Source organism: Bombus terrestris, chromosome 5 (assembly GCF_910591885.1).
Source record: "Bombus terrestris chromosome 5, iyBomTerr1.2, whole genome shotgun sequence".
NCBI lineage: Eukaryota > Metazoa > Arthropoda > Insecta > Hymenoptera > Apidae > Bombus > Bombus terrestris.
Window position 1 is genome coordinate 3964316 of NC_063273.1, and position 13896 is coordinate 3978211.

Genomic DNA, 13896 nt, shown 5'->3' on the forward strand with positions numbered 1-13896 from the left:
GAATGATAAGATTTACAAGCCTCAGCGATCATCAATGATATAGTTACACAAAAATTTATCTTCTATTTTTTGTTTATTTCTTTTGTGTTAATATTGATCCACTATAGTCAATTGTTTAGTAAGATAGACCAGTTGTAACGAAGAAAGCTTGTCAAGCGCAATATAGATTATTTTATACTTATATATATATATTGTAAGCTTGTACTTCGAATATAGTCGTTGTATTAATTTGAACAGTGGTTGTTCATATATTACATATTTGATATATATATACGTAATTAAAGTGATTGCATTTTAGTACACGTGTATGATACATATATATAAGTACAATAACAAGTTTTATTTTAATTGATTTATAAATCGTAACATTGTCAATATTTTTATGTACATTATGTTTCTTGTAAAAGTATTATTATAGTTATTTTATAACATTACACAGAGAAAGATGGGATATATTAAGAGTGAATTGTATATAATTGTATGTACTCGTTAGAAAATCGATACAATTGATATGTCACATTTTTCAATTTTTATACATATATTACTTACGTATGTATCAATTTTCCAATATATAGATTCGTTAAAGTAAATAGCAATAATATATTATAATGATCTTATGATTGAAATTAAAATATTCCATACATTCTTGAGTTTATGAGTGCCTATATTGAATATCTGTTGCTACAATAAATTATACATTTTAATTCAATTATATGTATACGTAAAGAGTAAATGTTATAAAAGATGGTGTTCCTGTACTATATTTTTTAATATTATGCAAAGCTAGATAAACTTAATTGAATTGAGATTGTAAAAACTATCGAAATGATGATACAACCTCCTGTTACCAACAGAGGTAAACTTAAAATATTATACTTAATCAAACATTATTTCTGATTTTGTAAGAATATCAACTCCTCATATAAATATAAATTGTGATTATTTTAAATTAAGGAACTTAGGTTTGCTTTAAGAATATATAATTTACAAAATGTATATAATTTTTAAAGAACAGTTTGTATTTCCTTAATGTTTTCTATACTGATAGCGTTAATGCCACATTGGCGCTCTCTTCAGTTGTAAATATAAGCATGAGATAGGTGATTTTATTTTTACTTAAAGTCGCGTAAATGAATAAGGAACATATCTTGATTGCATAATAATTTATAATGAAATATGTTATTTCTAATAAGAGGATGCTCGCTTAATATTTACCAGTACTGTAGAAATTTCATACCTAAAACTAAACTGGTCGAATCGTGTTATCCAGTGTTCCTTAACCCCAACAAGAAAGTTAATCTACCTATATGTCAATTTTGTTCGAAAGCGACTTTATTTGTAACTAATGAGCATGTTAGAAAATATTTAAATCATCTTATGAATGCGTATCAAAGTGGTAATAAAGAACAAGGAAGTATTTCTGATATTCTTAACTTAGAAGAAATTCCCCAGTTGCTGAATGAGAAAATTAAGATAATTAAGAATATAAAGGACTTGAACGATCTTGGTAAGTACTTCGCATTCATTTACATTATCGTAAATTAAAACCCTCTTTCCTGATTGTTTAATAAATCTATATAACCTATGTTTTAGTACCTGAGAATAAAGAAATGAAAAATCTTATAAGAGAAGAAAATTTAACATATGCACGACAGATGTCACAGATTGACAAGAAAATTTTAGATATTATTTTACAAAAAATAGATACTGAAAATTATGATAATATTGTTATGGAGATAATGCCAGGTGTAGGTGGTCAGGAAGCTATGTTGTTTGCTAAAGATTTATTAGTTATGTATTTAAATTATTTTGATCATTTAGGGTTTAGTTATGAGACATTGGAACATCATGAAAGTGATGCAGGTGGGTTAAGGAAAGCTACTTTATTAATAACAGATAACAATGCCTTCAAGAAATTAAAATATGAAAGTGGTGTACATAGAGTACAAAGGATTCCAATAACAGAGAAGTCTGGTCGTTTACATACCAGTACAGCTGTTGTAATAATTACACCAGAACCCAAAGATATTGAAATCAAGATAGATGAGAAAGATTTGATAATAGAATCAAAAAAAGCATCTGGAGCTGGAGGCCAACATGTAAATACTACAGATTCAGCAGTTAGAATAATTCATATACCCACTGGTAAAAGTGTAACTTGCCAAAACAATAGGTGTCAAATAAAAAACAGAAAGTTAGCACTAACAAAACTAAGAACTATATTGTTTGAGGAACAATTGGACCAACAGGTTTCCTTTATTAATAAAATACGTAAGAAACAAATGGGGATGAGATTGAGAAACGAGAAAATCAGAACATATAACTTCAATAAAGATCGGATTACGGATCATAGAATATCAAATGGTACAATGTATAATTTAAAAGAATTTATGGAGAATGGAGCAGATCTGGAAAAACTGGAGGATAGGCTCTACAAGGATATGCAACCGAAGACCACGCTGGAGATTATAGAGGAGATGATGAGTCAATTCAAATAACACTAGTCCAACATTTGCCATTTTGATAAGAAATGATTTTCATTTTACATAGGCAAGCCATTGTACATAGCAAATTGTAATAAACTCTGTGTAATACAAGTAACATCATTTGTTTTTCGGATGAAAACTCGCCACGTCTTCTATCAATAAAACCTTTCTGTTTCGTTCAAGGAAGCAGAGAAGTTATTGAAGTAGAGAGATCAGTTGTTTATTTGAAAAACATACAACAAGATTTTGTTTTTTTTTTTTCTTTTACTTTTGTTTCATTTTGTCTCGTAACCGCGTGTCCAAAGGCACACATCCTTGTAACTCTCATATAATACATTAATATACAAAATTAATATTCGTAATCTCTATAAATATCAAACGACACGTTTTACATCGGTTAATGTACAAAGCGCTGTGTGTGTGTGTGTGTGTTTCATAGTGTCATGAAAGTGTAACTCTTATATACGACCCTGCTCGCATATACGTAGTTTCTTATAAAATTCTACATAGTTCAATGCTCCAAAAATTAACATTAGCGTCCGTGACGAATTAAGTTCGTGGTAAATGCGATTTCATCGTTTCCTCACAATTTCCTTCAACCGATTATCCCACGAAATGTAGGTGCGTCCTCCACCTACGAGCGTTTCTCGCGTGAATTAACTTCCTCCTTTGTACCACACTTTAAATCTAGATCTTAAACGCGTAATATATATTTCGACCGCTCTAGAATTTTCTTCCTACGCAAGATTGGTCGAGTGTATGATTTGTAGAGTAACTAGCAGCGACAGTATTTGAATGAACAATGTATTTTACGTTTCCTCATTCAATATTTCTATACGCGATATTTCTTTTTGTTAAGAAAGTATACTTTTAACTACTGCTTTCTTGTCGTCTTTTCTGATCTATGTAAATTTATAAAATTTTGATTATATCCATCTGTTAGCTTCTTTTTTTCAATTCATACGGGCAAAGAATAAGCGCTGTAAAACTTTCGAGAATTTGATTAAGTACCTATAACAAGTCTAGGAAATATAGTCGAATGAACAAAAGCGAAGAGAAGGATAAAAAGAAGAAACAGAGCAGGGACGTATATGAAATAGACACCGCATTGCGTTCCAGGCAGTAAGATTGTTTTTTAGGACTAGTTCGGCACCGATTCACGGGTATACATCCTCTTTAAATTTCGTTAACCCTGATCCCGTGACATAGTATAATCCTTGAGGTACATTGATGATTGGACCAATTAGTATAGAGGTGCAGACCCTGCTTGCACCATCGTCAAAGTACCATTTAAGGAGACAGTACCAGGACTCGGAGAATATCTCCCTATTATAGCGTCGCTATAAACACTAGAACATCTTGAAATCGCGATAACTATAAAAACGGGAAAAAGAATATCGATCGATTCGTAACAAATTATTACGAATTGTACTTTTCTTTCGTTTAATAACTTTTCGTAAAACGTTGATAAATGTAATACGTTTTAGCGAACCCGAAAAACGTTCTAAGGACATCTATATACTGCATAGCATAAACGGCCGTAAAGATAATCGTTCCGTTTGATAATCGATTCCGAAAAAATCAGCAGCGTGTGAACTTGTAACTGAAATTTTGATCGCCTTCTACCTCTTGTCTTTCGTCTTAAATCGATCCAATGAGACATTAATGTTGACCAAAAATGAGTCGGTGAACCAAAGTGTAAATTAATGATAAAAGAAAAAGGAGGTAGACATTCGGTGCCACATTCGAAGCCAAACCGCAAAGATCTTTGATCTCGCTCTCCCTCGCGTGACTACGAATACAGGACTGAGGTCTCTTTCGTTTCAATGAAGTGAGCGCCTTCTGGCATACTAGTGAATTATTCTCGTAGATTATTTCTTCTGGAATGACGCTCAAAGGAGGCATCATCATTTGCTCGCAACCCTCATCAATGTTCACAACCAGAAGAAGCATGTTACTGTATTCAACTGGTTGCACGATGTATTTACATCCTGTATTTGCGCCTACGTCTGTATTGGACAAGTTGAAGGATGCGTTTCGCAAGTATAGGTATACCTGATAAAATTGAAAGAAGAATGGTGTAGTCTCGTCGCGGTAAAATTGGAAAATATGTCACAATACATCTGATATTTTATGAAGTTTACCTCTTGATCGCAAGCTTCTGGTCGTGTTCGATTGATCAAAACCTTTTGGTCGAATAGCCTCTCATCCTTAGGATCTATCGGTGGTTTCTCTTCGCTTTCCTGATAGTCTTCATGCATACCTTCATCTTCGTTCGGATAAGCATACGCTTCTGCGTAGTCGGATTCCCAAATTCCAGCTTTAGCCCAAGCCCAGGCTGCTTGGCCGACGAGCCACGAAACCATCTGTTGCATGTGTTTCCATGGCTAAACATGTAAATATAGTAACTCATTAAAAAATATCATTATATATTTGTATTCAATTCTTTATAAATATTTTACTAATATAAATAGAAAATAAAATGTTCTTACCGTCAACAAAATGCTTCCATCGTTACTAGTTTGCTTACTTTTGAAGCAGACTGCTTGATAGTCGAATATTCTGATTTTTTCGAAGACACCTTCTTTTACCAAACTAGACATAATTGGTCCTTTCAGTTCACCAAAGAATTTCCCAGCATCAGATTTATCTTCGGCTGCGATCACGTATCCATTGTCATCGATCAAGTAGCAGGCCCAGTTATCCGCAGCGCAATCAGTGCACTTTTCACCTCCTTTGCAACTAAATGTAATATTCTGAAAGAGAGCCTGAAGAGCGGTATGTTGGAACTGGAAACCAACAACCGCAGCTGGCGCCTTTTCCTTATCAGTCCCTGAAGAATAAAATAAATAATTGACTTCAATATTTTCATCCGATCTATCCTTCTGAACAACTTCTAGATTTGTTTTAGGTCACTTCCAACCTTTTAATCTTCTTTTAATTTCTTCAAATTTATTTATTTTTTTACGCGACACTTTACCGATAAATATGGCACGACTAGCAGTGACAAGAGTAGTGTTGTCTGCCCCTTCCTCGTCGATTGGCACGGAAAAGACGAAGCTATCCGAATTCACGTAGTGCTGTTCCACAGCACGCTTGTACCACACTTCGTCGATAGCTCTGGGATACATCTTACTGAAGTGGTCATCAGGAATAGTTTCTTCTTCGTTTATCATGAAGTCTTTCCATCTTGTCAGACCACTATGGGTAGCCATGAAGGCAAGCGTTACGCCGAAACGTTGTTGGAAATCTTTCCTACAAGAAAAATGGTATTAGATATATGTAGAGGATACATTCTTTCCTTAAAATCCAAGTTCTTTATTTTCTAAAATGCTGTGATGCTATATTTGATATAATACTGCATTATGGGAATACTGGCTGTGGTTACTCATTTGCTTCGCTTCGTTTGATACTTTTTGAGTTAGAATTTGTTATTTATAATAGATTGTCAGAGAAAGCTTCACAAATGAGTTTGACTACTATACAGTATAATAAAAATGATTCTTCAGTTTTTCAATCGCCAATGTCCTCTTCCTCTTCAAGGTTCCAATACTGAAAGTCTATCTTCTTCCTCGGACTATAATACCTTTTACTGTACTGTACAAGGAATAATAGAAGAATAAAATACAGATTGTTGAGAAGATTTAAGGAAAAGAAACATTAAATGAATGTTATAAAAAGGCATGTCCTTAATAGTAACAGAGATGACAAATTAATCAACATCAAAAAGAATAAGTAGAGATAAATGAAAACATACGAACTGTAGAACGAAAGTTTGTACAAAGAAAAAAGCAATAGCACATTGTAGTCAACTGGTTAACTTCTAAAAACGTAAGGTGCGTTTATGATGGACGTTACCTGGGCAGCAGATTCATCAGCCTAGCTAAAGGTCTGCATGGCGTCAAAGTGGTCAGTATTAGTAAAAAAAGAAATGGGTGTACTTTTTTGTTAAAATTTTGACAGAGGAAAGAATATAAAAAGAAAGAAACGAGAGAAGAACTGTGCAGAAAACGTAAAAATATAGAGGGCACGAAAATGGGGGCTCACCGAACCTATTTAATGGTACAGTGGCGTATAAACATTTTTTTTCAAACTTTTTAATCTCTTTTTTAACAATTTTAACGATTCTTCTCAAGATAAAAGATGATATCCTATCCTTAATATCCCCAGACCATTGAAGCTTCATATAATATATATTTTTAAAGCGTACAATCCACCAAGAATGCTTTGCTATTTTGTTTTAAAAATAAAATCATATTGGTACCCACCCTGCCTCTTCGCGTGCAGTTTTGGGATTCGCGAACCATTGGGTTACCTTTGCATCGAAAACCAGACTCAATAGAAGATCCCTGTCGCAGTAATAAGAGTCTTTGTCCGCTTTGTATGGTGTGGCTATTCGAATCAAAGAATTTGTCAGTTACCGTTTCATTTTAGGAGGATATGATAAAGACAAAGTATGCGGAAGCTTACGTTTTGATTTGCGGTGAGTGTCATTACCGGAATTCGTGGCTGAATATTCCGGTGGCTGGGATGGCTGTTTCATGTCATTCCACCTCCAGCCTGGCTGGCGGGTTCGCTGTAGGAAGTGCACAAGCTGCTCTTCCGAGGTATTGAATGGTCGGTCATCTTCATAGTGATACCTACATCAGAGGATTATTTGATTCATTATAGTTCTACCAAGAAATAGCTGAAGAATAAAATTGTAAAAAAATAGGTTATTGATTACTTTATATTTATTCACTTACTTGCAATACAGCCAATTTGGATGTACCCGCCAGTTTTTACCAGTGAAATAATCAGACACGTTCTTGCCTATAACGGGTAATCTTATTAAGATATGATTAACAAATAATCGGAAATGTAATGTAACGACGAATTGAATTAATGTGACCAATGTATTGGCCAGAAGAAGTTTAAAGAATTATTTGTACAAGAGACGTAAAGTATTCGAAGAGTTTCTGAGATTTAGACCAGAAGTTTGAACATTCCCATGATTGTATGTCCAAGAGGGAGAGATAACTTTATTTCCGCGGCCTTTTTGATTATATACGCAGGCAAAAGTTGCCAGCTTCTCCCGCAAATGTGTATGTTCGGTGAAAAGTTCGTAATCAAACTTCTACCGAACTTTCCACGTTGCATATATATCTCTGCTATTGAATAAAACATTGAATTCTATTTACAGGCACCGTTGAAAAGTTTTGAGATGAAATTCTCTCGATTATTAAAAGTTCAGCGTCCGCAGATGCGTCTGACCATTTTAATTCTTGAATGTTGCTGGTTTAACGAGATTTATCTTTAACGTGGGGAATTACAAGAATGCAAGAAAGAAACATTATTTTAGTTATTATTGAAATGCATTTTACGAACGTACGTACCACTAACGTGTGAACGATGTATTTCTTCGGTTGCGTGCACGCGATAATTTCCAATGTGTTCATGTTCCGGCAGACTAACCACCACCGTGAATGGTGTATTTGGTATACCTGTGTAATCGTACTTCCTCCTTACCCTACCCACACGTTTCTCCAGAAGAAACGGAAGAGTTCAAAATTAATATTTCTGATATTATATTGTTCTAATTATAATACCGATCTTAATACAACTCACCATATCATCGTAATGATATTTCGTGTGCAGTGTCACGCTACCGTTTTTTTGGTCGACCACGTCATCCCGAAGCTGTGGATAAATGATTATTACATATATAGTAGTGGAAATTATTTATTTTTCGAGAAGCTAATTTACATGTACCGTAATAATTCCTTCATCGAACTCCCTGGGTTCCCTATCCTGATCCATCAGCTCAACCTCCGCCATGTCGACGCTATTGTACGCTGGTTTTAGGATGCCCTGAAACTATATTTCCACCACCATAAATAACTGTAATAACATTTGTTAGGCGATTACGAGTGACATCGAATAATTTTAAAGAAAAGTTAAATATGAAGAAAATTCCTTACCACTGGTCGGAGGTCCGGATGAATCAGGATGAAACCGTTATTTGTCACAATGAACGCGTATCCATTGACGCCAAGCTGTTTTTGAAAATAAAAAGTAAGAATTAATATTTTGTTTCTAATAGAAGGAAACGCTAAATGTACTCTACTCACTAAATGTGGCATCATAAGTTTCTGTATCTCTTCGATAGGAACATCCGTACCAGCGACGCCGAGCAGATCTGCGATTCGTGTCTACACAAAGAATCATGACAACGTTTTAATAAAATCCAGTAAACAAATGATTAATTTGTGTGTCAAAATTAATTACAAATCATCATCATCCCAAGTCGCATAACCATAAGCGTATCTACCTTCTCCAATATAAACGCTATCACAATAAATTCGTCTAATGACACACGTTCTAGAATTAAATAACGATAGTTACTAAAAAAGAAAAAACAATAGCAATAATAATAATAATGTTCACTGACGATACTGCTGGACGTATAACTAGCTCAACTACGTTCTCAATAATAACGATAATAATAAGAACGATACACAATAAGGACAATAAACGTTTGACGCAGGCTATCCTAAGTGTTAATAATCAAATCACAATTAGCCACGCCGTTATCGTTCCGATAGCCGTCTATTTTTCTTCAAATTTACTGCAAAAAGATTCTTTATCGAATATTAAAATAAAAATATCAATATATATATATAAAGTGAATATTGCAAAGGAATAACTGAGGAAACTAGTGAAATGTAAGTTCGTAAATTTTGTTCTATCTTTTTTTCTCTTGTCATATGTATTAGTGGAAAAAGATGGCCATAGGAACGATGCTCGAATTAATTCTACTATGTTACTTGTCTAGCGAAATCTAGCACTCAATAAAACTGATCAAATTGTACCACGTGTACTTGGTACTCATTTTATACCCAACCAAAATATTCTCTCTTATATTCAGTATGAGTATACGTATACATATATAGACACTGCAGAATCAGAAGTTCTTCTACGAGTCTCAATGATAATAATAATAATAATGGTAATATCAAGAGGAGGTATCGTTGTTCGCAATCCAACAGGCGAGCGGGATTATCCGCTTTTTTCTACTCGTCTCGAACAGGGCACAGGGTAGACTAAAGTACCTAAACCTACCTAATGATTAAACTAAGTCCAATACTAATGTTAGACCAAAGTAAGATACCAGAGAGACGAACGTAGACCTAAATGTAACGAAAGATTGTTACGCGACATCGATTTCATCCCTGGATATCCACGTCTCGTTTAAAAAAATTGCTATTTCCTTAATTTACATTATCTTACAGTAAAATATAGCTTTCGTCGTCGACATTACAAAATAAAATAATTGCCCATTGGTATTAAGAAGAGCTCTAGATCAGGTAGATAAATTTTCCATTGGTAAACGTGGAGACCAGAAAGGACCAAGTCGCGTACTTGAATACAATAAGGTGAAAGGATGGGTACAGGGTTCTATGCATTGAAACAACGTTGCTTGTGTTTTTTGTTTAGCTGCCAACCTCTCTTGTCTCTGTCACCCAGTATGCTTCATTCACCAGCACCTGCCTTGTGATGTTCTGTGGACAAACAGGAACTTAAAACCAAAGGAAAAAATGCACTCATTGCGAAGATGATTTGCGCGATTAAACGTTTATCCGTCAACGAATAAAGAGGGTAATACGACACGTGTTGATATCGTCTGATCGATCGAACGAAGGCAGTGGAGTGAAAAGAGGTTATCATGGGGAGAGCGATGATTGTGAATGCCTGCTTGCTCGAGTGTCTCGATAATATCACCATAGTTAATTTCATTTCATTCAATAATATACATAATCACAAAGAAAACCTGAGAATCGCCCATTTGATCATGGCGTGATCGAATAATTGATTGATGTTCGAATTCTTACGAGCCAATGTATACACAGGTATAATAGGTGAATCTCACCGTAAATAATTATTAATAGAACGGGGTTAATGATAATCTGCATACAGCGACAGGGGCGTTAATCTATTCTCGATATGTAATAACACAGGTTCCAGGATATTTTTAATGTTACCTAAAGCTGAATCTTTTGTTTATGCACCATGGATATTGCATCATGTGACGTTGCATGTAATTGCATATATGTAATTGCATCGGGTATACTTGAATTTCGAAATTTTTCATAGCAATCTTCACCATCCGAGACAGAATATAATTTTTTGCAAGAATATATGCAGAGAATCTAACGTAACAGTTACGACGTGTCCTAGCACGTTTCTAGAGAAATAATTAATTGAATCGTATAAGGAAGGAAGATCTTACCGCGTTCTCTCGTCGGTCGAACACCGGCATGCTAACCGAAGTCATTAGCCTGTATTCCTGAAGATCGCCGCTCTGGTCGTGCGATTTCCTCTGTTTTTTCACGAATCTGCGATCTCGTTCCTCGGCATTGAAGAATCTTTTCCTGCTATGAAGCATAAGGAATCTCTCTTTCTGTTCTTCGCTTTCTCTTTGCTCCCACAACCAATCGGTCATCTTTGGATCTGTCACGTCGGCGTAGACCGGAGTCCAGATCGTTGGATGATCCGTACGACCGAGAACCAATGGTCTTGCCATTACAGGAACATATTTAAGGACCTAAAGATGACAATTTGTTAATTAATTCACCCAATTGATATATAAACTAAAGTTAAATATAAATACTGATCAATTTAAAGTATAAAATAATTAAACATACCTCTTCCCTCACTTCAGCCAAGGTGCAGAGATGCACGAAGTAACCTCTGTTAGCACAGGCCATCCACTGCACCTCCTTTACGTCTGCCACTTCTCTGCCAATCAGATAAGTGAACATTCTGACAGGCATGTCAGCTTTAAAGGGTTCGTTGGAATTATCTTCCCAATTGTATGTCTCGAAGATCTCCTTGTAGTTATAAGGAACGCCGTCTGTTATCAGCATAATCGCTTGGTTGCACCTAGCTCCTTCCCTCTCGGTTCGGTAGGTTCCGAGGAGCTCGAATGCGGTGGTCAAGGCCAGGGAGAAATTCGCAATCTTCTCCGTGTCTAGATTCATGATAGCTCTCTTTAATTCCCTCACGTTCGCTAAATTAGCTTGTACTAAGGTGTCGTTGAAACATGGCACCACCTAGAATACCATTTTTCACTGGTTCCATAACTGGTTATCATAAATATGATCGATAACTAATTCATATTTGTCTTGTTATAAAATCTAGCTGTTCTTACAGGATCATTTCTGTGTCAATTACCTCTTTCGTAACGTTGGAGAACGTTATGATGTTAACAAAATCATTGTTTCCAAGAGTGTCCAGAATATTATTCACTACGTGTCTTGCAATTTCTCTGCGAATCCCTGTCATACTACCGGAAGTATCTATAAGAATAAGAATGTCTTTTGGACTGGTAGCTGCCTCGATGTACCAACTTCTGGTTCTGCAGTCGAACAAATCCACAGGCTCCATCAACCAGTTCATCGCAGGATATTGTCTCATAAAACCAGTCGCGCTACCAAAATATTGCCAGGACAATGAAGGATCTTGTTCGTAGTTGTTGATGAAGGTTTTATCCAACTCCTCGGACCATTTGATCGCTCTAATTACGTTAGATGCTCGATCATAGACATTCGTCGGAACGTGAACTGCCGACATGGTCAAATTGACTTGACCGCCGAAGTGAGCACTGTGCTTCAGTTCGATCGTGTTATTCTTTGCGTTGATATATAAGAAGGACTCCGGAGGATCGGCATCTGGAGCGGACAAGGCTGATGTTTCCGCGACATCCATGATTCTCTATGATAACATTTTAAATACGACATTTACGAATTGCATGATTTTTACCTAAAAGCTGACCGATTGTTACAATCTATATTATTAAAGGCCGTTTATTAATAAATTTGTAGCGCTAGGATTTATTTCCAGGCTGGTTAGATTAGACTATGTACCTTAATAGCTGATATTTTCGATTCCATCATGGCTTTGATGTCTTTAGCGATCTCGTGGACTAAAGCAGTGCCATCACGTGGCTTCACCGCTGCCTGTTTGTAGCTCTCGGTGAACTTGTCCACGTTGGTCACAAACTTGCCCAACTGCGACAACTCGAAACCTAACTGTTTTGCCCATGTTCCCACTCTGTACAGAGAATAAATTTCAAATGGTCGCGCTACTCCTGTACTACTAGTCTAACATAATGTTATGTTATATTATTTTAATGTTATGTAAGCAGTGGATGTATTTGAAATATTACGGTTCACCAATTGGAGACAGATTGAAATTTCTTATAACTACACGAAATAGTAAGTCAAATCTAAAAGTACCCATATCATTTGTAAATGATTACACAATTATCTATTTAAGTATCTCAATTGTCAATGCTCAAATGTCATCAAATGTTTCAAAATGCCGATAATAGAAAGAATATAAACGTGTGTTACATGAAATCCATAAACTCTACCGTTCCTCGTTTTCAACATTCTACGTCTCTTGTAAAATCTCCAATTATTCCAAGCGACCTTCGCTAAAACTACAAAGGGACGACCTACACAAACATACCAACGAGGAGCGTGTATCAACATCCACGTTTTCCTTATATCAAGGGTTGCGCATGTGGACTAATCGTAATAAACTCCTGACAATTCCAATCGTTCTATCAATTACATAAAATTCGAACGTGGAGAAGGAAAAAAAATGGAAAAATTCTCATGTACGAATTACTGGATAAATACTCGTTTCGAACTTACTTGTCGGGCGATATGTTGTCACCATGTGCCTCGATCAGGATTAGGATGACGATAGCAGGCAGGAAACGGAGCCTCATAACTCTCGTCTTCTTCGGCGCTCCGGTGTTTACGCGAGGACACGGTAAACAAAACTGAGGCCGAGAGAAGGCTCGCGTCTGACATTAAGGATACTCCGGTCCGACCGTAGTCGTTGTCGTCGTGCTCGTCGTCGTCGTCGACGTCGTCGCCATGCAGTGCGCGCACCGTTCCACTCCGAACACCACGGTACTCGCCAGTATGGTTTATCGATCGTTCGGCGAGACGTGGAGCTTGCGCGGGATGACGAGCAGAGAGGCGTCGGAACGGCCGGCGAGTCCCGACGCCGCGTCGCCGTTCGTATAAACATCCTTACGAAATTGATAATAATGTTTGTCTCTCGGAAAAGTCACCTTCGAGCTCGGCCGCCCTTGTTTTTCCAAAGATTTTCGTAGCGGCGATTCTCGTAGTTATTATAGGTGGCTGATGTTTTCGCAAATTTATAGAATCAGGGAGAACGTTCGAGTTCTTCGTTGATTCGACAAGTTTTCGCAGATTTCTTGGAATATGAGGAATGACGGAGTTGATAAAATATAACGATTGATTGGTTTAAGAATGAAAGGATTAGTGAATCTGTTGTTAGATCTGAGAAAATACCTGTTATGGTTATCGTCCAGATTTAAGAAATGGTCATC

The 13896-nt window shown here is 36.1% G+C and overlaps 2 protein-coding genes across 5 annotated transcripts; one reads left to right on the forward strand and one right to left on the reverse strand.

Moving 5' to 3' along the window:
* Positions 1-1030: 1030 nt before the first annotated feature.
* LOC100651440 (peptide chain release factor 1) lies at positions 1031-2601 on the forward strand. Its single transcript, XM_003395684.4, has 2 exons — positions 1031-1507; positions 1594-2601. The coding sequence occupies exons 1-2, from the start codon at positions 1177-1179 to the stop codon at positions 2496-2498; spliced, it is 1236 nt and encodes a 411-aa protein (XP_003395732.1). The 5' UTR covers positions 1031-1176; the 3' UTR covers positions 2499-2601.
* LOC100651196 (voltage-dependent calcium channel subunit alpha-2/delta-3) lies at positions 2512-13461 on the reverse strand. Of its 4 annotated transcripts, XM_048405691.1 has the most exons (19): positions 13187-13461; positions 12392-12578; positions 11700-12239; positions 11171-11578; positions 10756-11070; positions 9971-10027; positions 8597-8677; positions 8447-8521; positions 8238-8342; positions 8094-8165; positions 7862-8009; positions 7232-7298; positions 6957-7126; positions 6755-6878; positions 6345-6377; positions 5467-5741; positions 4979-5319; positions 4631-4873; positions 2512-4541 (listed from the first exon to the last, which is right to left on the reverse strand). In XM_048405691.1, the coding sequence occupies exons 1-19, from the start codon at positions 13261-13263 to the stop codon at positions 4149-4151; spliced, it is 3711 nt and encodes a 1236-aa protein (XP_048261648.1). In that variant the 5' UTR covers positions 13264-13461; the 3' UTR covers positions 2512-4148. The 4 variants fall into 4 exon arrangements, with proteins under 4 accessions (XP_048261648.1, XP_048261649.1, XP_012164255.2 ...); XM_048405692.1 differs by lacking the exon at positions 9971-10027 and having other exon boundaries at positions 13187-13460; XM_012308865.3 differs by lacking the exon at positions 6345-6377 and having other exon boundaries at positions 13187-13460.
* Between the last annotated feature and the right edge of the window lie 435 nt (positions 13462-13896).